General features: G+C 44.0%; 1 protein-coding gene and 1 non-coding gene across 4 annotated transcripts in view; both read left to right on the top strand.

The window, feature by feature from the left end:
- SDCCAG8 (SHH signaling and ciliogenesis regulator SDCCAG8) overlaps nucleotides 1-23,619 on the top strand; it is a 253,018-nt gene that overhangs the window by 200,684 nt on the left and 28,715 nt on the right. Inside the window, exon 17 of one of the 3 annotated variants that reach the window (XM_049633838.1) lies at nucleotides 21,573-22,314. The exons of the other annotated variants lie outside the window; for them this stretch is intronic. Coding sequence (XP_049489795.1) covers nucleotides 21,573-21,729 — 157 coding nt within the window. The 3' untranslated portion in view covers nucleotides 21,730-22,314. Of the gene's footprint in view, nucleotides 1-21,572; nucleotides 22,315-23,619 lie in introns of those variants that run through there. 3 annotated transcript variants of the gene reach the window in all.
- Nucleotides 19,964-20,128, top strand: LOC125926063 (U1 spliceosomal RNA). The gene has a single exon (XR_007458993.1). It is a non-coding gene; the product is annotated as a U1 spliceosomal RNA (small nuclear RNA).

The following is a 23,619-nucleotide window of genomic DNA, read 5'->3' as shown; positions in this document are numbered from 1 at the left end:
TGTGTGTCCTTTCCTGCCATCAGATGGAGAATTCTTTGGTGTGAACCATGTGTTTCCAATCTCTGAGGTCCCGGTGTATACAACTCTGTTGAATCAATGAATAATTCTCTAGGAACTGAAACTGTTTTAATTTAAAAGCTGTTAGCTAATGGTTAGTATTGATATACACTGATTACTTATGTGCCCTCATTTCATTCCACCCAAACATTAGGATTTGAACTCAACGGGCTTTATTAGCAGTTTTTTAGCCCTTTAAACTACAATACTGTTTGGTCCATCCAAAGCAACAGCAGCAGCGACAACAACAAACAGACAAAGGAAAGTGAATACCTGTTACCTGACAGGAATGGCAGGCTATGGAGACAGAGAAGATAAATTAATCACTGGTCTCTGATCTCTGGAGAAAGAGGTGTAAAGCCCTCACCCCATCCCCACAGGCACCATGGGTAAAGACTTTGGTAGAGATGTGTGTGTGTCTGCATAGGATCACTGAAGAGAGGCACCAATCCAGCCCAGGAGATGCTGGAGAACTTTCTAGAGGAAGGGACGCCAAAACGTAACTTCAGAGGGTGTGCAAGGCTGCATGGCAGGCAAAGAGGAAACCCAGAGAGAAAAGTGATGTCACATGACAACAAACAGGGTGTGTTGGAAGATGCAAAGCAGGAAGGAGGTCCGGGCCGGAGACTTGTCTCTGTGTCCTGTAGGTATTGGGGAACCAATGAAGAGTGTTAAACAGGACACAGTAGCAGATTTGCATTTCAAATAGCTCACTCTGGTGGCAGCATGAAGGGTGGATTTCAGGGAGCCAGGCAGGGAAACTAGACAGGAAATGATGGGTGCCTGAAATAGAGGCGAAGGGGAGGAGGTGGATTGGGGAAATGTGTAGAAGGTGAAGTTGGCTAGCAGTTGATGGGATATGAGAAGTGAGGGGAAGAAGGAATCAAGTAATTTTCCTCCTATTACTGTTAGTACCTGTTTCTTTGGTCTAAATCCCAGTGACATTTTTAAAAAATTTATTTGTTCTGTTTTGTTTTATTTTTTAACCCACGCTGGGTGTGGAGCCCAATGTGGGCTTGAACTCATGATCCTGAGTTTTAAGACCTGAGCTGAGATCAAGAGTCAGATGCTTAACTGACTGAGCCACCCAGGTGCCCCCACCCCCCATGACATTTTTTATATCTCTGGGAATGAATCTGCAGGATGCCTGAAGAGCCAATGACTTTGAAGATGACAATTGTTGGTCATATTTCTGTTTGGCTTAAAATTTCCCTAAATCAAGTCTAATTTTTATTTTCAAATTTATTTTCAAATTTACATATATTCCTATGACTATTCAAACTAGATGTGTAGTTTTTGCAAGAAGCACTTTAAATCCCAAGAAATGTCAAGAATTGTATGAGATGAGAGATTGTAGTTGATTTACCAATGTTGCCAATGTATATAGCCTTCCGTCACCTCCCAGCCAGGCTGCTTCCTGCTCCCTGCAGTTCACTTACCATAACACCTGGCGCTGTCCTTGGTGCTAGGTTAAAGGGTCCTCCTTTATAGGACAGACACCCAAGTAGATAATAAAGTGTAATGAGTATAATGATACTTCTCTTAGGCCAGTCCTACTAATTATGACTCTAAGCAGTGGTATTATTTCTAAGAGATGAACATTGAGAATAATCAATTCAGAATATTAAATAATCAAAATGTCCGGCAGCAGAACATTAGTTACATAAACAGCTAACAATAAATTCCCTACAGTGGAATTCCAAAATGCTAATAAAATCTCTTGTTAGCAGAAAAGTGTTTATTGACATGACAGACATTCAAACTGTCTCCATATCTGTAAGGAGAAATAGGATAAAAGTAGTATATATTACATGATTCCATTTTTGCAAAAAAAAAAAAAAAAGATACAGATATATAGACCCAAAATATCTTCTTCACGCTCTAGCTTTCATATCCCACACATGTGGACTCAAATTTTTTCTCTGTGCCAACTCGTATGCAGAACTCAGCATCTCTCTGAATTCCCAAAAAGACTTCATATGCACAAAACACGGCTGATCAGCATGGACGTAGAGGATATAATAAGAAAAGTGGTGAGCATTTACACCCTCAGAAATTATAGCATCCCTCAGAAACAATGTAGCAATTTCCACTGATCCGTGGTTCTCTCTTTCAAAGTCCCTTCTAGGCTGTGTTTCCACTCTGGAAACTTTTTCCTCCCTCTGCTTCCCGTCCCCAGCCGCCATCACTGTCTTTGCTTTGTCACATTCTGGGGACCACTAATTCCTTACCCCTCTAATATTCAGAATAATCCAAGTCTGCCCCTGCTCTTGCCTCAAATGTACATACATTCAAACTAGCCTGGGTCTTGAGTAAAAAGTAAAGTTAACATTGCAAGCTTTACACACACACACACACACACACACACACACACCTAAAGAAAGTTTAATAAAACAGTACATACCTTTGCTATAGACTGCAATCTATGTTTTCTGTTTAATGACCTGCTAGGGGCTCGTGACCCAGAGTTTGAAAAACTGCCATAGGAGGCCACTTAATCACCAGAAAACTTCAGCATGCCTGTTTGGAATCTTCTCAGATTATCAAATTACTTCTTCCAAACACTGAGTGAATACATTTGTTTCCATCTTGTTACACACCTGTGTGTGCCTATACACATGTACACACACACATATACACACACAGAGGAATGTCATAGTTTACATTAGCTGTTTCTAGGCAGAGGGGTTATTGGTGTGTTTTCTTAACATTTTCCAAGAATTTCTAAGTTTTCTGCACTGAGCATGTGTTACTTTTGTAAAAGGAAATGTAAACAGTAAAAAAAAAAAAATTTTTTTTTCAGAGAAGGCTCAGCTTGGGTTTTTGCCCCTTCTCGGAAGCCTTCCCTGACAAACCCCTTCTAGGTTCCCTCCATCTGTTTTTCCATTTTGCCCTTTTGATTTCGTGTGTCCCACACTTACATGTTTACCTTATAGTGGCCTGTTTCCATCGTGTTTTCCTCCTGGTTCTCAGGCCTTTCCCCTCCCCATGCTTCTTCACCTCCCTAGACCTCTTCTTCCTTCCCTTTACAACAAAATTCTTAAGCTGAGATCCATAGATGGGCTGTGAATCTCCCGAAAATGGATGCAAAATTTAATGTTTTTGTTCCTTTTCTGGGAAGCAGGTCCAGTTAGTTTGTCAGTGCCTACATTATGCCAGGCAAGGTTCTAGGTCTGATCTTTTGTCAGACTCTCTAAAGAATTCCTGACCCGCTGTTCTCCATAGTCACTCTGTTTACTTTTCTTGCCTACAATGTAGGTGCCACGAGGTGAGGACTGGTCTGTGTTGCTCATCACCAGGGTCCTACTGCCTAGAACAGTGCCTGAAACATAGTAGGAACCCAAAAAGTGGGACCTTTCCTGTAATTACACGTTATGAGGTAGAAAAGACATTTATTTTACTATCCCCATTTTCATAGTTGAATAAACATCGCGATGTTACTTGAGGAAGAAGGAGGGAATCATAAGCATCGTGGGATTCTGGGAAGTCAGACTGGGCTTCACGCTGTCTTGTTGTGGAACTGGCCACGGAGCGTTCGATGGGCACCAGTGTGGGGGTCTGTCTCCTCATCTCTCAGGCTGGATCCTGTGGTTGCCTAGGCCTTTCTATCTGAAAATCCCACCCTTGTTGGCGGGTTCAGGGGCCCAGCCCAAGTTTGCAGGATCTGCATAGTATGAACACCAGGCCTCCTAACTGCTAATGCTTGGTTAGAGAATGCTCGACATGCTTGAGTTTTACTTTCCCTTTGGCTTCATATAATATGGTTCATTTTATTTTTGAAGGTAGTTTGTTCCATAGAAACCAGACAGGATGTTGTTTCAATAGTAGGCTGATGTCTCAACATGACATATTGGCCCGCTGAGAACTCCAAAAGTGTGAAACCTGCCTCTGTGCACTTTCTGGTACGGTGTGAATGTCTGATACGGTGTGAATGTTCTGACCGGACGAAACTCCTGTTAAGAATGATCAGATTATCTCATTTTGCCATCAAATTGTATTTTGAAGTGTTAAGTTGGGTAGCGTAACTGCTCTTGCTGGTGAAGTAGATTCTCTCAACCCCTGCAAAATATTATTAAAATCTGGTAATTCAGTCTCTAGTGCAAGTTGTATTCCGTGTATTTTCTTCAGACCAAGGATGCGACTAGGACCGTGTGTTTCAAGTTCAGCTCTGTGTGTGGTATTCCTGTGATAATTTCAGGATATAAAATAAGATGTTTACAAAAACCAACCTGAGACCGTTACTATACAGCAGTTTAGCAGCAAATTTCTACTCTGGGTATTTAACAATAATTGGGATCTTTCTACTGGCTTCGCATAAACTCAGATTAGTAGTAAAATGTAAGCACCAGCCCATTTGGCAAACTCCCGCACTTGAGGCTCACAAATTTGCTTCTGATTGTGCTTTTCGGTCGCACCTAGCTCAGATTTTTGCTTGGTGCTTTTTTAAATCCTCTCATTTACATACTGTGGTAAATTTAAAATGGGAACAGATGAAGGCTGCTAAACTTTCCTATTTCACTGATGAATATGGTATTTTGCTTCAACTATCTAGCTGTGATATATTCAATGACCTTTAAAACATGAAATAGATACTTCTTTTCATATATGCTGTGCAAGATGGATTATTAGTGTTGTCTTCCCTTTGATGGGGCTGAGGCACAGAGGCCAAGCCCAACATCTGAGAACTAATTGCAGCAGGGCTAAAATTCTGTTTCCTGTTGACGGGCTCACGCTGTCGTGTGGGCTGAAACGCCCCCTTCACATGGGGTCCTCTTAGAGCCGCGCAGGTGATGCGTCTACTCCCAAGTGCACTACAGTCTGTGGATTATGCCTGTTTGGGGTGTAGAATGCATGGTTAGGTATGAATAAGAAATGGGGTAGTGTCTTTTTGGGTGGCCAATAGGGATTTGGCTCTAGCTAACCTTAATATGTGATCTTCTTTATTTATTTTTTTTTAATGTTTATTTATTTTTGAGACACATAGAGAGACAGAGTGCAAGTGGGGGGAGGGGCAGAGAGAGAGGGAGACACAGAATCCAAAGCAGGCTCCAGGCTCCGAGCTGTCAGCACAGAGCCTGATGCGGGGCTCAAAGCCACGAACCACGAGATCATGACCTGAGCTGAAGTCAGACACTTAACCAACTGAGCCACTCAGGTGCCCCACATCATTGAGATTTCTAAAATCATGCTTCTTGTGCAACCTGCGCTGTCTCCTGGTGACACAGGCCTGTGTCCCCACTGGATGGTGAGCACCTGTGGGGAAGAGCTCTTTATTGGGGCCTGCATCTTGCATAGCGAACAGACACAGCACTTTGCAGCCGATAGACCATGCATGTGGTTAAGATTTCAATAAACACACCAGATATGGCATTCCTAATGCAGGCATCTGGTGGTCAGAGAAAACTTCCTAGGGGAGTTAGAATACAATAATTTTGTAACTGTTCATTTTAGTTTCAGTAATCAAAATCATTATTAATTTTAATGTTATATATAAATAAATAAATAAATAGATAAATAAATGCGCATATATATATATATATATATATATATATATATATATATATATATATATAACATATGTAGTGCTTACAATACAATGCCACAATGCATAAGACAAGAAAAGTCTAGGGCAGGGGCGCCTGGGTGGCTCAGCCGGTTCAGCGTCCGACTTTGGCTCAGGTCATGATCTCGCAGTTCATGAGTTTGAGCCCCACATCGGGCTCTGTGCTGACAGCTCAGAGCCTGGAGCCTGCTTCAAATTCTGTGTCTCCCTCTCTCTCTGCCCCTCCCCTGCTTGCATGCCATCTCTGTCTCTCAAAAATGAATAAACATTTAAAAAAAATTTAAAGAAAAAAAAGAAAAATTTAGGGCACAATTTTAAAGAAAAGTACAATATTAAGAGAAGGGAATCTTTCTACTTCAGAATGAAAGAATAAAAAGTTTAAAAGCTATAGCGAAAACAATTCCCAGGGAATTGTGAGGCCTCTTTCAGCCCTAACATGAAAAAGTGGGCCAATTGCAAAATATTTAATTGCATTGCGTCAGTCTATCTTGGGCACACTCAATTGTGCTAAAAAACTGGAGGCTCTGAAATTTCATAAATGACCCTAAATCAAAATGTCTTACTCCAAATTCAGCCTGATAGAAAGCCAAGCTTGTGTCCCTGCATCTCACTTCAGGCAAGCCCCATATATTAAATCCAGATTTCCAAAATGGATGAGTTAAGTGGTCATTCGTCCCTTAACAACACAATTCACTGTAGTAAATTTGCCTTGTGATGCAAACACATGTGAAACACTACTCAGTTCATCAGAGCCCTCTGTGCCGCATTTGCAGGGCAGAGCATGTTTGAGAATGTTACCCAACCAACCAGCAGTTTCAGCTTTCTCATGGGACCTGGCTGGGCGCTATCCTGGGCCCTAAGGAGACAAATATGGGTCAGAGTGGTCTCTGCACCCGAGGTATGTGTGGTCTGGGAGTGAGGATTAGTGGGGTCCTTTGGTCTCCGTCCAGATGTCGTGTGTCCCCCATCTCCTTATCCACTGCATGAACCAGGAGCATGTAGAGTTTACTTTGATGTCGGCTTCCTCTCCTTGTTTTGGTTTCGTGACAGCGAAAACCTGACAGAATTAGGTCTGAGAAGAGTAGTCGGGTTCTTTTCTTCTTTCTTTTTTAAATGTTTATTTATGTGTTTTTGAGAGAGAGGGAACAAATGGAGGGGAGCAGAGGGCAAGAGGGAGACACAGAATCTGATGCAGGTTCCAGGCTCTGAGCTGTCAGCACAGAGCCCGACGTGGGGCTCAAACTCACGAACTGTGAGATTCACGACCTGAGCTTAAGTCGCATGCTTAACCGACTGAGCCACCCAGGTGCCCCAAGTAGTCAAGTTCTGTTTTCCTCCTCCATCCTGCCCTGACCAGTGGGGAAATTCCCCTATAATTCTAGCTGCTCTGGGCCCTGCAGATTATGGAAAGCTAAATGATGATTCTTTTAACAAGCCTGCAGAAATAGATGACAAATTTGGCCATATAGTGGCAAAATAAATAGTATTTTTAAAAAACGGATGCCTCAGTTATAATGAAGCCAGTGTGGGAGAATCTGCTTCGAGAAAATGATTTCTTTTTTTTTTTTTTATTTTTTTTTTTTTTTTTTTTGGGGAAAGGGAGAGAAGGATAATGGGGGGAGGGGCAGAGAGAGAGGGAGACACAGAATCGGAAACAGGCTCCAGGCTCCGAGCCATCAGCCCAGAGCCTGACGCGGGGCTCGAACTCACGGACCGCGAGATCGTGACCTGGCTGAAGTCGGACGCTTAACCGACTGCGCCACCCAGGCGCCCCGAGAAAATGATTTCTTAGAAGAAATTAGAGTGAGCTGTTCCCTGTATCTGTAATTCTTTTCATGCAAATATGTAAGGAAAACCAGTCTTTTAGCCTTTATTTTTATACTAATATACTTAGGTCAAAGTGGGTCATTCCCAGCATTAAAAAAAAAAAAGGGTTGGAAGCAGGGGAAGTGGTTTACTTTTTGTTTTTGGTGAGGGGTAGGCTATTTCTTTCTTTTCTTTTTATTTTGAGGGGACTATCTTCTGTCTTTATCTCCTCTTTCTCATTGTGCTTTCCTGGACCTTTCATCATGCTTCCTACCATGGAATTGTCCTGGGTAGGGGGGAGCTGATTAGAGCTCAGCCTGCAGGTTTTTTGGTAGATGCTATACTTTAATAAATAGTAAATACACTCATTGCTCTGTCTTCTAAAGAACGTTTGTTTTTTTTAGGGTCTTTGTGCATTCATCTGGGGGGGGAAAAAGCAACCAAATCTGCTTTATTCAAATTCCAAATTCTAGGGGAGCAGATTGTCACAGAATATACAGAGATGAACTTCCAAAAATAAAAAATGGATGGAGGGAATCATAGGTATTTATCATGAATGCTAGAAACATTAGGGCTTGGGAGTCATAAATGGGTATCATGCTTTATAACAATTAGTCAATTATTTCCTAATTTTTCTTTATGGAAAAGATCATATGAATATTCAAGTTCAGCCCTTGTCTCCTGTGTTGATCCCAGAGACACGAGGATGTTTCATTCTTGGTGTCAGATCAAAAGTGAAAATTATCACAAAACTAGAGAGCGCCCAATCCTAACCACTAGACTACCAGGGAGCGACTATTATCACAAAACTAGAGATAGCTCATGTAAATGTCCACATTGTTTAATAGTTGGTTTTACATCCAAGGCACGGTTCTTTCTTTTTAAATGTAATATCAGAGCCGTGCAGAAAATATTGGGAAAGAATCCACCTTTTAAGTAAAAATGTCTTTGCTTTGCCTGGCCGGTCAGTCTCCATATCAGTAATGGCTTACCACTGTTGACTGGTATCGGTGCACTGAGAAATGTTTTCTTTTAAATACGGTGTATTTTATTTCTGAATTTTCTGCTGGTAGCAGTCTTTGCGCAAACATGGCATTTGTAATGTTGATGGTTGATGTCAAAGTACAGTGTATCTGAAGTTTAATTTTTCATTAGTTTTATAAGGCATTTAACATATTGATTGAAGTCACTCAAAATTGATTCTTAAAAGAGAGATCGTTTCTGTATTTATATAATTGCAACCTCATGCATGCTTTATGAATTTCAGCTCCAACCCTCGGTTAAGTGGTTATCAAAGGTGGTTATCATCATTTACAATATGAGGAATCCAAGAGATGGAGACCTTGTTGACTTGCACTGAGACAGCATGGCCTCTGGGCTGTCACGTGTATTCTTCTCTTTTTGGCTGCAGTACCCAAGGCATCTCTCTCTATCAGAAATGTAATCATCAAGTATCCTGGTATGGATCGAGATCTCTCTGTAGGAACCTTTGGGATCCATCCTGAAATGAGGTCTCAAGAGGTACAAGACACAGTTCTATTTGGTCTTGACTTGTGTGTGGGTCTGAGCAAGTTACTAACTTTAGGAGCATACTTCTTATGAAGAAGTCTGGTGATCAAAACGACGATCTTAAGATCTTTGCCGTAAGAGAAATTCATCCATGCCACCAGCCTCCAGGGCCCAGGACCTTGTCTCTACTCACATTTCATGCGCTAAGGGTTCTTGGTTCCAGGCCCTCTTGCTGACTCCCAGTTTCCATAGTTTGGCACCCATTAAACATTGTACAAAACTTCTTGCTACCATGTACAAATTTTCTGACACACCTTACAGTAATGATGATTATTACCTAGCACATAATCATACAACACATAAATACATATATAATAAATTACCATTACAATTCTTATCACTAACATTGTAGCAGCTAACTTTATTTTTTTTATTTTCATTTATTTTAGAGAGAGTTGGGGACAGGGATGGAGGGAGAAAAAGAATCTTAAGCAGGCTCCATACTCAGCTCAGAGCCTGATGCGGGGCTTGATCCCAAGACCCTGGGATCATGACCTGAGCTGAAATCAAGAGTCAGATGCTCAACCAACTGAGCCACCCAGGCGCCCCGGCAGCAGCTAACTTTAGATAGTACTTTCTATGTACCAGCCACTGTCCATGCTCTAAACGCTTACCTTTATTGACACATCTAATTCTTGTACAACCCTATGAGGAAAGTACTACTCAGGAAATTGAGGCACAGGGAGGTCACACAGCCACTTACACGACAGAGGAGGAACCAGAACCATGTGGCTTTACTCCCAAGTCTATGAAGAAGGGAGGCCGATGTGAAGAACTTAGGAATATTTTAGCTCCCGTGATACCAATTTTTAAAAAGTTCCTGCGTGGTACCAACCAGATATGGCATTATTTTATGTTCTCATTCTCTGTGTCCTCTGAGCTGCTCTCCAGCCACTAAGCCACGACTGTGGTTCCCCGAAGGGCATCTGGTCAGTTTCAGAACGGAGTCCCAACATGCATGCCTTAAGCGGTGCAAACATATCTCACACCTGAGGATCCTGTGTCTCTGCATGAAAATCTTGGGTGCTGATCGATAGGAGAAAATGTGGTAGAGAGCCTAAAATAGTCACATTCTCAAGTATGTTTATGTTGCTGTAAATTCAAGGCAGATGGATGAATAGTGAGAAGGAGTAGAAGAGGAACAATCATTTGAAATAAGAGAATGGCAGGAAGGGCAATTCAGTAAAATCCTTCCTTCCATTAAAAAAAAAGAAAAAAAGTCATTCCTAATTATTGACGGTTTACCGTGATGTTACACTAGGTGCTCTACAAAAGCTGTCCACAGTTTACCCCGGTTTACAAATGAGGCAACTGAGACCCAGAGGAAGGAAATTGTCTGTGAGAGGCGAAGCTACACTTCAAACAGGTTTACCTGACTCCAAAGCCTGTGCTGTCTCTACAATACCTCATGGTCTTTCTGCCTCTAAAAGAGACAATGGTCCTAGTGGACCCAGAAAAGCAGTGGTATTAGGGGGCCTGTCAAGACGCAGTCCGGTAGAGTCCTGAGAAGTGTTGCCAGGAACAAAAGTCACTGGAAAAGTAGCAGAACGTTACAAAAAGGCCACAGGGGGACAACAATAATTGTACCTACAAGAAAAGAAAACGTACAGCCTCTTGCCTGAGCGCAAATAGAAAGTGATGGTGAAAACTGAGGAAGGTAGTAAGTTTCTAATCTGTTCTCACATGCTTTTGACCATGTTCATGCTTTCCATTCATTACCACTCAGTGGCAGTGAGGTAAACTTTGTGCCACCAGATAGCACTGTCACAGCCGGGCTTAGTGCATACACGTCACAGTGTGTTTGTTCCTTTTTCAGGCCGTTTCTGTGTTTCTCCTTTCTGTTACCATGGCAGTATTAACGTTATTGATCTGGGTGGAGCACAAGGGTGTTATCCATGTGTGGCACAGGTTAGATTTATTAAAAAATCTATTTAGGGGCGCCTGGGTGTCTCAGTCGGTTAAGTGTCCGACTTCGGCTCAGGTCATGATCTAGCAGTCAGCGGGTTCGAGGCCCACGTCAGATTCTGTGTCTCCCTGTCTCTCTGCCCCTCCCCTGCTCATGCTCTGTCTCTGTCTCTCTCAAAAATAGCTAAACATCAATATATAAACGTATATATATTTTTTCTTTGTCGGTCACCCAATATAGAGGGCTCTACTTAATGCAATCATAAAGAGGTACAATTTTTTTTCCCACAAAGTGCATGCTTTCTTATTACAAACACCAAGTTTGTGCAGTGAGCCCTCATCTGCATGGGGGGTCTCTAGGATTGGCAGTAGACGTTGGTCAGTGTTCCCCGAGGCTACAGCTGAGAGTGGGATCGGTACGGTGTCAGGAACGGTATATCCGAGCACACTTAACTAGCAATGTGACTGGTCGTCATTGTAAAGCCCGGAAATTTCCTCTTGTCTGAAGGTTGACGCAGCCCAGTCTTGAGAAACACCTAACTGAACATCTGAACACAGACGAAAGAGGACTCCGAGGAGGACCATCCCTCCCTCCATTTCCACAAGCATGTCCAGTGGGGGTGAAGGGCACACATCCATTGTTGAGTCGGGGGCAGAAGTTCGGGGGTCACTTTCTTTCCAAGATGTCACCGTCACAGATAAGCTCCCAGTTTCCAGCCTCCCTGGGGAGTTTCCCTCCTGTTTCCTATTGGTGTGCGGTCCGCCCAGCAACTTCCCGCTGTATCTCTCAGGCAGTTGAAGTCATTGACCCCTTAGCCTCGGCCTTCCAAGCTCACCTGAGGGGAACCACAGTTCCCAGCAAGGCGCTGCCTGTTGTATCTTATTGCTTAATTATTCTACCTATTTAATGCCACTTAGAACATTGTCAGCTGTTGAGAAAGGGTAATTATCACTAGTCAAATGAAAAACACTTTTTTGGCTGCCTTACGGATACACATTTTACTGGTACCTTGATACATAATGAAGCCTGATAGCAAAACTTTTGCTTGTCTCTTCTTCAAGCCACAGCTGTTTCCCTGCTAAATTCATCCCATCTGTCTTCCCTTCCGTAAAGCTGTAGGCAGTATAGCATAAGTACAGAAGCAGTTCAGTGCTATTTTGGATAAACATAGCTGAAATTTGAATCTTTGCCATTTGCGATGCACACATTTTGTTTTACTGCTGTAAAGAGAGCTGTCAAAATACAACTACATGGATAATTTACTAAAATACAGTCAAATATAAGGTTGATCAAAAAGAAAGTGCACTGGGTCAGCCTGCCTGTTCCCAGCTCTGCCTGTTCCCTGCTCTGAAAGGTGTCCCCGCCTCGCGATCCCATGAATGCTGCTTGGGGAAGGCGGCAACTCTGCGGTCTTTGTTTTAATCCCGCAGCGTGGTCTCAGGAGTCAGCAGTTCCTTCAAACTGTCTGTGGCATGACTAGCAGAGTCCTTGAGAGGCTCTAGAAGTCCATTTTCTTAGTCTCCAAAAAATTTGCATCGATGGGAAACATTTTTTCTTTCTTGGCACATCCAGTCAGATTTGAACTACATTAGCATTCTGCTGTGTTGTGAAATGGATTGCATCGAAACCTTTGTTACCAGTCAGGCAGTACATTTTATTTCCGTATTACTCTCTTTCAGGGTTATTGGTACAGATGAGTGTACTGTCGTATCTTGTTGGCTCATCAGTAACTCACATTGCTTTAGAGTCAATGGAGAGGTTTTCTTCAATGAAGTCCTCTTTCTGAATTCTAAGACCGCTCACCTGCACCTGGGCCCTCCCCTTGCACACCGATCTACTGCTTTCCTTACCCATGTGCCAAGGTCTTTCTGGAGGTGCTGAGGGGCGGGGCCAGTATCTAATCTACTTGGGTAGCCACCGTGGCCAGAGCTCATAAAATGTAGTTGGAAGTCTGTTTAAACAAAGCTTACCGAATCGGGTCACGATGATGCCATCATGAGTGAGTCCTCGAGCAGAGATTTAACTTGCCTCCCCTCCACCACTGAGGTTCCTCTCCCAGCACTTTCCCAGAAGCGTCTTTGCGAAATTTCCCCAGATAGGGATCCCGTCGACAACTACATGCAACCCCCTGGGAGTGACATCTTCTCTGTCTTGTTCTCCACCATTTCCCAGAAGCCGGTAGGGAGTACGTTGTAGGTGTTTGGTAAATACTTGCCGGGACAGGTGAATGTTGTGGTATTTTCTTCACATTGCATTGAAGTCCCTGCCTCTCAGTCACTGGAAAACACCAGCATCAACAGCGTGTATGGTACTTAAACAGCTTTAGCAAGATCATATGCTGCATCTCCAGCTGCTGCCAGTGAAATTGTTTTCCTAGAAAGTCCCCAAGGCCTTCTCTACACCAAGGCATTGCCCTCTTTTTTATCTAGCTTTCTTTTAGCAAAAAAAAAAAAAAAAAAAAAAAAAACTCGAAAAGAAGTCCATATTCTTCAGAAGCAAAAGCAATATGACCTCCACAAATGTAACTAATTCTCTACTCCAGCTGAAGGTGGAGATGGCAGCTTTTGCCAGTGGTTCCTTGAAAGCCATCTCTATAAAAAGGGTGATGTGACTGTGATGCCATCTGATTTCAGGCCAGTCGGTGCTTTATAAGCATGGTCTGTGATGCTGTTATTACAAATCCTATTTTCCTTGGGGCGCCTGGGTGGCTCAGTTGGATGAGCGTTCCACTTTGGCTCAGGTCACGATCTCACAGTTTGTGAGTTCGAGTCCCGCATCGGGCTCTGTGCTGATGGCTCGGAGCCCAGAGCCTGCTTCGGGTTCTGTGCCTCCCTCTCTCTCTTCCCCTCCCCCCCCCCCACTTACACTTTGTCTCTCTGTCTCTCTCTCTCAAAAATAAACACTTAAAAAAAAAATCCTTCTTTCCTTCAATACCTGCCTATGTCAGGTCCTGTGCCAGACATTGTGGCTGCCCGTGAGAACCATCCCCTGCTCACAAAGGGCTGACCTTTCTTCCTGTAGACAGTTCTGATGCACTGTGATCAGAGCGATGATGTGGAACACGGGAGAAGGAACATATAGGAGGAGATCAGATAGGGCTTTGTAGAAGGTGATTCTTGACTCTGAAGGAGAGCTGGGTATATGCAGAGAGTAAAAAAAGGCACTCTTTCTAATAATATTCTTTGGATTCCACACTTTGGAAGATCGGTTTAGACTTAAAACCCAACATGAGAAGCAGCACATGACTTCTGTCTGACCTCCCTTGTATTCCCAATGTCAAGACATGGTTCTATGTCTTGTTCTTCCTGGTGGCTCAGTCAGCTAGCCTGGAGTGTTTGGCTGTCCAGCTCAAGACCGTACTGACTCAAGGACTTCTTATGATGCCTGTATGGCACAATCCAATCACAGTGCAGGTCTCTGTGCAGATTTTTATCTTGGGAGGGAGAAAATAATACACATAACACAAAATGTTCTCTAGGGTAACATTACTCATTTAACTCAGCATATGATGAGTTCTGTGAGTTTTTCAGTAATTCATTGACACCTTCTCCCCATCTTTATGATAATTCTGAAGCCTATGCTTTTGACTCCATTCTCATGGGAAGGACTCTCGGCCATCTGTGATGGGAAAGAAAACAAGACCATTCTGCCACATGGGCACATGCCCACACAGGATATTTAAAAAGCAATGTCTCCGGGAAATACCTGTCCATGTAATCAATCTGAACTCTCAGTGTTCCTATGAGCGCCAGCAGGTGTAGATGGCTCTTGTCTGGAGAGAAGGCTGGAAATAACCCTTTATTCAGAACCCTGTAAAGAAAGTTGGTTTGCCACGGTCAGATCCTCTTGACCCTACATTGCTGACAAGGTCAGAGAAAGTGCTATTCCTAGAGGGGAACGGAAGTGGCTATCAAGGGTTAACCTGGCCCTGATTGACACTTGATCTTCAGAGTAGTATTTATTTTTAGACACTTCAGTATAAAGCATGTGGTACTGGTACTTAAAAGAATTTTTTTTTTTTTTCCGAACATTGCACGCTTAGGCTTTTCCATCATACTAACTGCTTACAGGGAGCTTGCCCAGTTCCTCCCATTCTCTGGGATGGGTTGGTCGCATGTTGTGAATTTTAACATTTGCATCTGGCTCTTTATTTTCACGAGGGGGTCACAACCTAGCGATTTCGTCTTGTGCTCAAGTAAATGACTACACACACTGAGTGGATTCACCTAGCTAGAATTTGATCTGAACGGGACAGACCAATGGATAGTTGTCAGAGACTGTCCTTAACAGTTCCCTGCACCAGTAAGCCTGCTACCACTTAGTTAACTGAGATGCCAGGGAATTCCAAAAAAAAAAAAAAAAATCTAATTAATACACATTATTAAACATATTTACACACACTGAACTATTTCAAACCAGTAATGCTGGAATAAAGACAAAATAATACTGTGTATTTACATAACACCATAACACCTTTCACTAGGAAACTCTCAAGTCTTCACTAACTTACTATGCCGCACTGCACCCCACGAGGTGTGTCGGAAGTAAAGGTAGAACGGTACCAAGTGCTAACGAGAGGAGGGAAGCACGCGTCTTGTGTAGGGTGATAGAGACTCCTGGGTGGCCCCAGGGCATTCAAGTTCAGGTCACCCCGTGGTAAGGTAGCATCACAGGATTATGGATTTTAGTTTCCTTCTTTATGGTGTTGCTTTTGTTGTGTTTCCCATCTAGCCTGAAGCCTGTGCTGTACTTGAATTGACTGGAGGGATGAGCAGAAAGGACTGAGGCAAGCCTACCCTTGACCTTGACAGTGCCCCCTAACCTGGTCACTTGGTCTGTTGTGTAACTTTCCCTAGACCCTGCCAAATAGGATTTTCTTCATTTTTTCCCCTTAGTGGCAATTTTTTTTTTACTTTTTTTTTTAATGTTTATTTATTATTGACAGACAGAGAGACACAGAGCGTGAGCAGGGGAGGGGTAGAGAGAGGGGGAGACACAGAATCCGAAGCAGGCTCCAGGCTCTGAGCTGTCAGCACAGAGCCTGATGCAGGGCTCGAACTCAACAAACCGCGAGATCATGACCTGAGCCGAAGTCAGTTGCCTAACCAACTGAGCCACCCAGGTGCCCCAATTTTTTTTTTTTTTTTTAATCAGAGTGTGACAGTCTACTTTCCAGAAATGCCTCAAGGCAGCCAGACACATGTTAGTCAGTGAGAAAGGTGTTGGTGAGCCCTGGTCTCCTCTGGAAGGGTCAGGGCTGATGCCATTTCCAGCACCTCCCATAACAGGACTGGCCCAGCACAGCAAGCACAGAGAACATTCCAGGACTTCTGGGGAGCACCTGGGGCAGACCCAGAGCTGGATCCAGTCGAGAACCCATGTGAACACAAGAATATAAACAGACCAATGGGAATAGTGAACTATGCATTTAGATTTTTAAATAGCATACATTAACATCTTGGAATGAATTTTGCATTTAATATTCCATTGCATTTCCAGAAAGTTTAGTGCTGGAATTTAGTATTCATTTGGTTATGCTACACAGTGAATTTATTCACCTGCTCCTTTGAGGAAAAGAGGAACTTTCTCTCTAGAAGTCTTTCTCACAGGAAAGCCTTTATTTTGGCTTAACCTCTCAGATTTTTGGATAATTTAGGTGTCACAGATAAACCCATGATAGGATAGCTTTCAGACACTATAATTTAAGTGTCTCTGAAATGTAATAAATAGAGCTTTGTCTGGGTTTGGAGAAATAATGTTTTCTTCCCAAACAGCTGTTCATTTGTATTAACAATTTTCTCTCTCTGGAAAGGCAGTATTTCTGTTTTATATCCAATCTTGTCTCCTTTCTATCACGTTAGCTGTGTTCACTCCATTGTGGCAGTGTTTTTAATATCCCTGAGCACCGTGGGCTGATGACAAAGGTGACCTCAGGGGCTTCCAGAAGAGAAGCTACTACTTGTTTTTCCCTAGCTTATTTCTGGTCAGACTGTCCCTGTATATCTTACTGGGGCTGGCTGATTTCAGTGCCTTTTCATTTCGTCTGAGACCATTTGGAAAAGCCATTTAAACACCAAATGCAGGATGCACAAATCTATACAAATCTATGCCCCCTTCTTCAGTTGGCAAAGCCAAAGGTCTTTGGTTGTTCGTTTTGGGGCCCCTAATTAGCACCCAAAGAGGCAATTTCTGAGGCTGTGTTGAAGATAGTCATAGCTAGCTGTGAGGTCTGGCCACAGGGGCTACTGAAATATATTAGATACTGGCCATCCCCTCAAAGAGGTCACGCCCAATGGGCCTACACTAGACCTTTGCACACGGGAGAAAGAAAGCAGAGAATCATGGGAGTGAGAACACGAATATAAAATAAAGTTTCCTAACAATCTTGTGAGATGGACAGGTGGGACATGTATGGTAAAAATTACATTTTACTTTGAAGTCATCTGGTTAGAGAGAGGCTAAATATCACCAAACTCCCATGGCTGATAGGCTGAGAATCAGACCCTTTCCTACTTAGTGTCTCTGAGAGTCATCATAGGGAAGGGTAGTTAAGAACGTGCCTTCTGAACCCAGATGGCACGGCTTCAAATACCTGCTCTGCCCTCTTCTGTGCTGTGTGATTTGGGACAAGCTACTTAACGTGGGCCTAAACATCTCCATCCATAAAATTATGACAGTTGTGTTACGTATCTCATGGGGTTAAGAGGATTGCACGAATTATTACACAAATGTTCAGAGCAGTGCCTGGCACACAGCAAGGACTCAATAAACGTTAGCTATGTGCATTGCCACAGCGCTCAGCACAGGGAGCAACATGTACAACCTGTAATCAGAGCTCGTGAACATTAAATAGGTCTTCCCTCCACCTTTAGCGAAGTTAGAATGAAACAGGGTTTTTGTTCTTGTGCTATAACCCAGGACTACTGCAGCCCTTGCAATTAATGAAGGGCAGAACGTTCACAATGTCGGCCTCTGGGGAGTACTGTCAGGGGGACGGACGGTTAATATTCAGGTCTCCACCCCTGACAGATCAGAAGTGCCGCCTCATAACGACGCATTCCAGAATACTCTAGAGAGGCCTTTGAGACTCATCTCCTTTAAGTTTGAAAGCATGGGGGCACTTGGTGCTTATACAGCGCTAACTTCCCAAGTAACACATCTCCGTTCACAGTCTATTAAGCTCAGACCCTCCTGGAAACTGCTTTTGACTGTTGACTGGAAATGTGACCAAAGATTAATGAATTTGGAAGCACTGAAGTGATAGAAAAGGTATTTGTTTGTTTGCTTGGTTGCTTGGTTAAAATCCTATTCTGTTTTGAACTGAGTTGGAGTCAGCGGTGAAATTAGGAAGCTGGGGGATCCAGTGATTTTGGAAATCAGTCCAGGTCCAATCAGGCGAGGGGGATGCAAGGAGGGAGAGAGCAGAGGCCGGACAAAAACCCACCCCAGATTACAGCCCCCAGACCCCACTGGCCCAGAAGCCAGAGGAGAGTCTCGGGGACACCTCGGGGCTTTGTGTGGGGGGGGGAGCTGTCTGCTTGGGCACATATGTGCACCAAACCTCCCTTTGCTCCATGCCAGCATCTGATCAGCAGCCTCCAAATGTTCTAGCATCCCCAGCAGATCATTTTGATTCAGAAGCCTTCTATTGACAGTTAACTTTTATTGAAAGACTATTGTCTTGATAAGAAATTTCTGACAACTTCAGTGATGTTGGATTCCAAATATATAATGACAGCTCTGATGGTGTGTGTTTGTGTGTGTGATGCATTCAAATGCTCTAAGGAAAACTGCTCTAATTTTTCACTACGCTGGAGGGGGCACCCAGCGTTCAGGCTCTGTGCAAGTGCACATAAACACACATGATACTTGAACCACGGACCCTATAGAATTTACTAGCACACATGGAAATTCGGTGAGGACAAAGTTGTTTTTTGTTTTGTTTTGTTTTGCTAGGAGACTGTCTTGTCAAATGTCCAGTAGCTTTTAGTTAAGTTCCACCCAAGGACAATGTGGTATGGACAAAGGAACACCAGATCTTAAACAGAGAAATCTGGCTTTCAGTCCTGTCTTAGCTATTTTATAGCTGCCGTGGGGATCGTGGGTTTAGATGACAGACCTGGGATTGTGTGCTAGCTCTCCACTTACTATGTGAATAAGGCAAGATATCGGGGGCATCTCTGGGCCTCACTTTCTTGTCCATAAAATGAGGATCACAATAGTAGCCATAATACCTTCTTGAAAAGGTTGCTAATAATGACTTACAAATAACTGGAAAAACACTTAGCACAGTCACTGCACATAGAAGACTCTCAATTAATAATAATAATAATAATACCTCATACTGTTTATTGCTTTAGTTATGTTACTATGGAATCTTAATTGCCTCGTTCATTTGAAAGAAGCAGCACTTCGTATATTCGGGGCCGTTTTCAGAGTTAGGTGCGCTCGTGTATGTGAAAGCACTGTGCATATGCTCTGAAGTACTTTTTTAATGTTTATTTATTTGTTTTGAGAGAGAGAAAGCCAGCATGAGCGGGGGAGGGGCAAAAAGAGAGGGGGAGAGAGAGAGAACCCCAAGCAGAGAATCCTGACACGGGGCTCCATCCCACGACCGTGAGATCATGACCTGAGCCGAAATCAAGGGTCAGACACTCACCTGACTGAGCCCCCCAGGCGCCCCTGAAACACTTTATTAAAAATAATAATGACGATGATGATTGTACTTTCACTTAGTGAGGATCTCTAAGGGCCAGGCATTTTACATGCTGTCTCTAACTCTCCAAGTAGTCCTGGGAGGTAGTAGAATCATTTTATATTGGAAATGAAACAGGCTTAGAAGAATTTGCCTGGGACCATGCTCAGATTTCAACGTAGATTTTTTTCTTTTAATTCAAAGTCGTCATTCTACATAGCTGCATCTCAATGGTAACAAAGCAATTGTTAATAATAGGTTATTGTTCCTGTTGATAACAGAATCAGGCTCCCAGCATCTAGTCTGTGTAATCATTGAGTAGTATAACCTGCACTGCATGTATTTTATATTAAAACATATGATTTTTATACTTACCTGGCAAAGGAGATACCACGATCAGCGAAGGTGGTTTTCCCAGGGCGAGGCTTATCCATTGCACTCCGGATGCGTTGACCCCTGCGATTTCCCCAAATGTGGGAAACTTGACTGCACAATTTGTGGTAGTGGGTGACTGCATTCGCGCTTTCCCCTAGGGGGGACAAATGTATGAATTTGACAAAATGCATTGAACACACACTCACAGACTTACGTGTGTATCCACCCATGAAGCCCGAGGCTATGGAGGAAGTTTCCGAAAGGAGGAACCTGTCGGCAAGATCTAGGCAGTGGCCTTGTGGTTGGAAAACACGTGCTATCCCCACATCCCCAAGGGGAATAATTTGAAGGGCATACTTTTTGAATGGCTAAGTTCTGATACTTTCATTATAATATTCAATGCTTTCTTAGTCACTCCTCATGTTTTTGCATTTCAGTTACATGAATTTTCATTCACATTGTAGATTACAAGTAAATGGAATTTACAGTTTGGTGCCCCCGTCAGCATACTAATTTGAACTAGTTTATTGCTCACCAGCTGACAGTGGTCTGCTCAGGTGGGCAGCCTGGAACCCGGGCATATCCTGAGGGGACGTGTCTATGCAGAACACCTGGAGCCTACTGGACTTCATGAGATCTGCATGGCTTTGGCAGTTACTTTTTTTTTTTAATTTTTTAATGTTTATTTATTTTTGAGAGAGAGTGAGAGACAGAGACAGAGCACTAGTGGGGGAGGGACAGAGAGAGAGAGAGATGCAGAATCTGAAGCAGGCCCCGAGCTGTCAGCACAGAGCCCCACACAGGGCTCGAACCTACGAACCATGAGATCATGGCCTGAGCCAAAGTCATATGCCTAATCAAGTGAGCCACCCAGGCTCCCTGGGGTTCAGCAATTCCTCACTGCAGGTTTGCTGAAGTTTTGCTTTTTTTTTTTTTTTTTTGCTAACCCTTTCTAAGCCTCAGTCTCCACAATCTATTAAATCAAAATAATAGTGCCTGACTACTTAAAGTTTCCAAGCAGATAAAGGGATATTTCATTTAACGTCCTCAGCACTTAACACGGCATCCTTTTCCACCCTTCTTTGACTTCTGAAAGAAAAAAAAAAGGGTCTACTTTTGCAACAATGGAATATTCGGTTTGCTTTTTTTACCATCCCTCATTTGCACGGACTTGGAAAACCATGCGTGGCCAAGCAACACATGGATCAAACAAATTTACAAGGAGATCAGAAATGGCTTTTCACCTGTGACTGAGTGGTGCCACCAGTGGGGGTGTCCCATCTGCAAGAGGGCTCTCTGCACCAGTCCGGAGGGAATATCCCAGCTGTCCCTATGTTACAGAGGCTAGACCAACTGCCCCTCACCCCCACTCTGCAGATTTTTGCTCCTGAAGCCGAGCGCCCTGGCCTCGATCACTCACATGTGTCTGCCAGGTTTAACTTTTAGTTTGTCTAAAAGTTAGTCTTTCTGATTCCTGGCCTGATAAAATATTTTAGAATATTTTCCCAGTCCCGCTCCCCTCCCCCGTCCCCCACCGCTCTAAGTTACAAATGGCCAGATTTCAGTCATCAGGAGAGTCGAATGTATTATTTTTTTTGCAGCCTGTCTTTCTGGGGGCCGGATTCCAAGGAGGCAGCCCGTGGGCTCACAGGCCAGGAGAGCCAGGATTTCAACAGCGTCAACAATCTTTGCTCATCATACGGAAAAGCAGTGTGTCAGTGCCGGCTCATTAGCATACAGCCGCGCCGTGCTTGCTAACAAAGCAGGCTCGAGGTATCTGCTGGTTTCTCAGATTGTCGGTCTTCCTTGACCAAAAAGAAGAGGAGAAATAGCTTCAGGCAAGGGTGCCGTCCCTCTCCCGCGGCCAGAAAGCCTCCCAAGGATTCCCAGAGGGAGAGCTTTGAAGTGGTTTTCAAGTAATCAAGCTCTTGGGAAAAGGAGACCAGCCACCCTTTGTTTTTCTAATCTTGTTCTGAATCACGACAGGCAAATAAATCGCCATGTTGTCGAGTTAAAAATGAGCGAGCCCCGAATAATTCCCGATCATCCCTTCAACAGTTCTGTTTAGTTAGCAGGCTTCAAAAGAAAGAACTATATATGGGCAGAGGTACGCCTGCGTGCCCCGCGCGGTCTGTCTCCCGATCCCTCTTTTGTTAGGGGGATGGAGGGGAAGGAGAAACTTACAAGCAGATGTGCTGCTAGATCTACAGGCTTCTGCCAACCATATGGCATCTTAAAGAAAGATGGTTGGAGCGTCTGGATTAGCAAAGAGTCGGGATGGGAAGCCATGTGTCGTGTTGGTACAGGCAGTTGTTTGAGCTCTCTCTAAATGGCTTCAGGAGATTGTGTAATGGAACAAATGGTCCTGGGAGCCCGGGAACAGCCTTGCCGCTGCTGGATAGGCAGTCGGCCCTCGGGCGGGAGCTGTTTCCCTTTTTCCTCCCCCCTTGTGGCCTCTCCTTCTTTTAGTGTTCTTCCAACTCCGAGAATGGACTCAGAACTTTTCCACTTAGAATTTCGCCCTGGGCTCTCTCCGCCTGGATGTCTGCCTGAACTCTCTCCTCTCCCTTGAACCTGGAAGTGAACGCTGGGGTCCTGCTCCAGGTCCCGTCCTGCGGTCCCTGCAGGGGTCCGGGCCGACAGAGGCCTTTCCCAGCTCCCCGGGAGGTGTTCTCCCACCACAACTTCCAGAAACCCCAAGAGATGAAAAATCTTTAATCCCTTAATGGGTCAGCTCAGAGTTTTATGTGGTCCCAGGTGTTGACCACCTGAGACGTGCGTGCCCCTTCACGCTTTTGGATCTCACGTGTGCCACTTAAAAGCAAATTGTACTAATTCCATAGCAGTGAATTCTTTGGTCTTTTGGGTCATGCCTGCCATTAACTGAGCAGGACTCCATTCCCTGATACGAAATGCAAATATAAGTTCAAGACTTGAGACACTGCGATACTGGCACCGTGTGGGCAGTATTTCATCTGGGGTCACGTTCTCTGTCCGTTCTTGTTTTGAGAAACTGAGGCAGAAGGGACACCTTCCAGCCAGAGCAAATCTTTGGAGCTGTTCTCTTGGCCAAGCTCTTTGGACACTTCAGCTGCGTTCTGGGGCAAACAGATCTTTCTTTGTGGCGATGCAATGCCTTTCGCTGCTAGCAAGTTGGGTCGGCCTCCTCAAGGGAATGGGTGACCCACCCCCAGGCGCCATGATGTATCAGATGCCCTGATGTATCATGCATTGTGGTCCACGGGAGGCGCGATGAGTAGCTGAGGCAGTGAAAGAACTGGCTGATTTATCTGACCACGTTATCAAAGCAGCAGCCAGTCGGGTCAGTGGGAGTCTCTTGTGGGTGCCTGGTTTGTGCTGCGTGCCATGGGAGCAGAGAGCACTGAACAGCAGCATCTCCTTTAGGGTTTGAGCTCGCACCCCCCCCACCCCCCCACCCCGCCCCATCACAGGCAGTGAGCCCAACTGCCCCATAGAATGGGAGCAAATAAGAAGTGAGAGCCCAGGTTAAAAGTGAATGACCTCCCCCCCACCTCAAGAAATGAAACGTAGAGCGTGTGCAGGACTGGGCTGGCAGTGGGAAGGAAGAAAACAGCGTCCCAAAATCTGAATATGTCTTCAAACTGTCATTGTTTTTATGTACTTGTG

The sequence above is a fragment of the Panthera uncia genome, chromosome F1 (genome assembly GCF_023721935.1).
Source record: "Panthera uncia isolate 11264 chromosome F1, Puncia_PCG_1.0, whole genome shotgun sequence".
Taxonomy (NCBI): Eukaryota; Metazoa; Chordata; class Mammalia; order Carnivora; family Felidae; genus Panthera; species Panthera uncia.
Note: the sequence above shows the minus strand (reverse complement) of the source record. Positions and strands in the feature narration are given on the sequence as shown.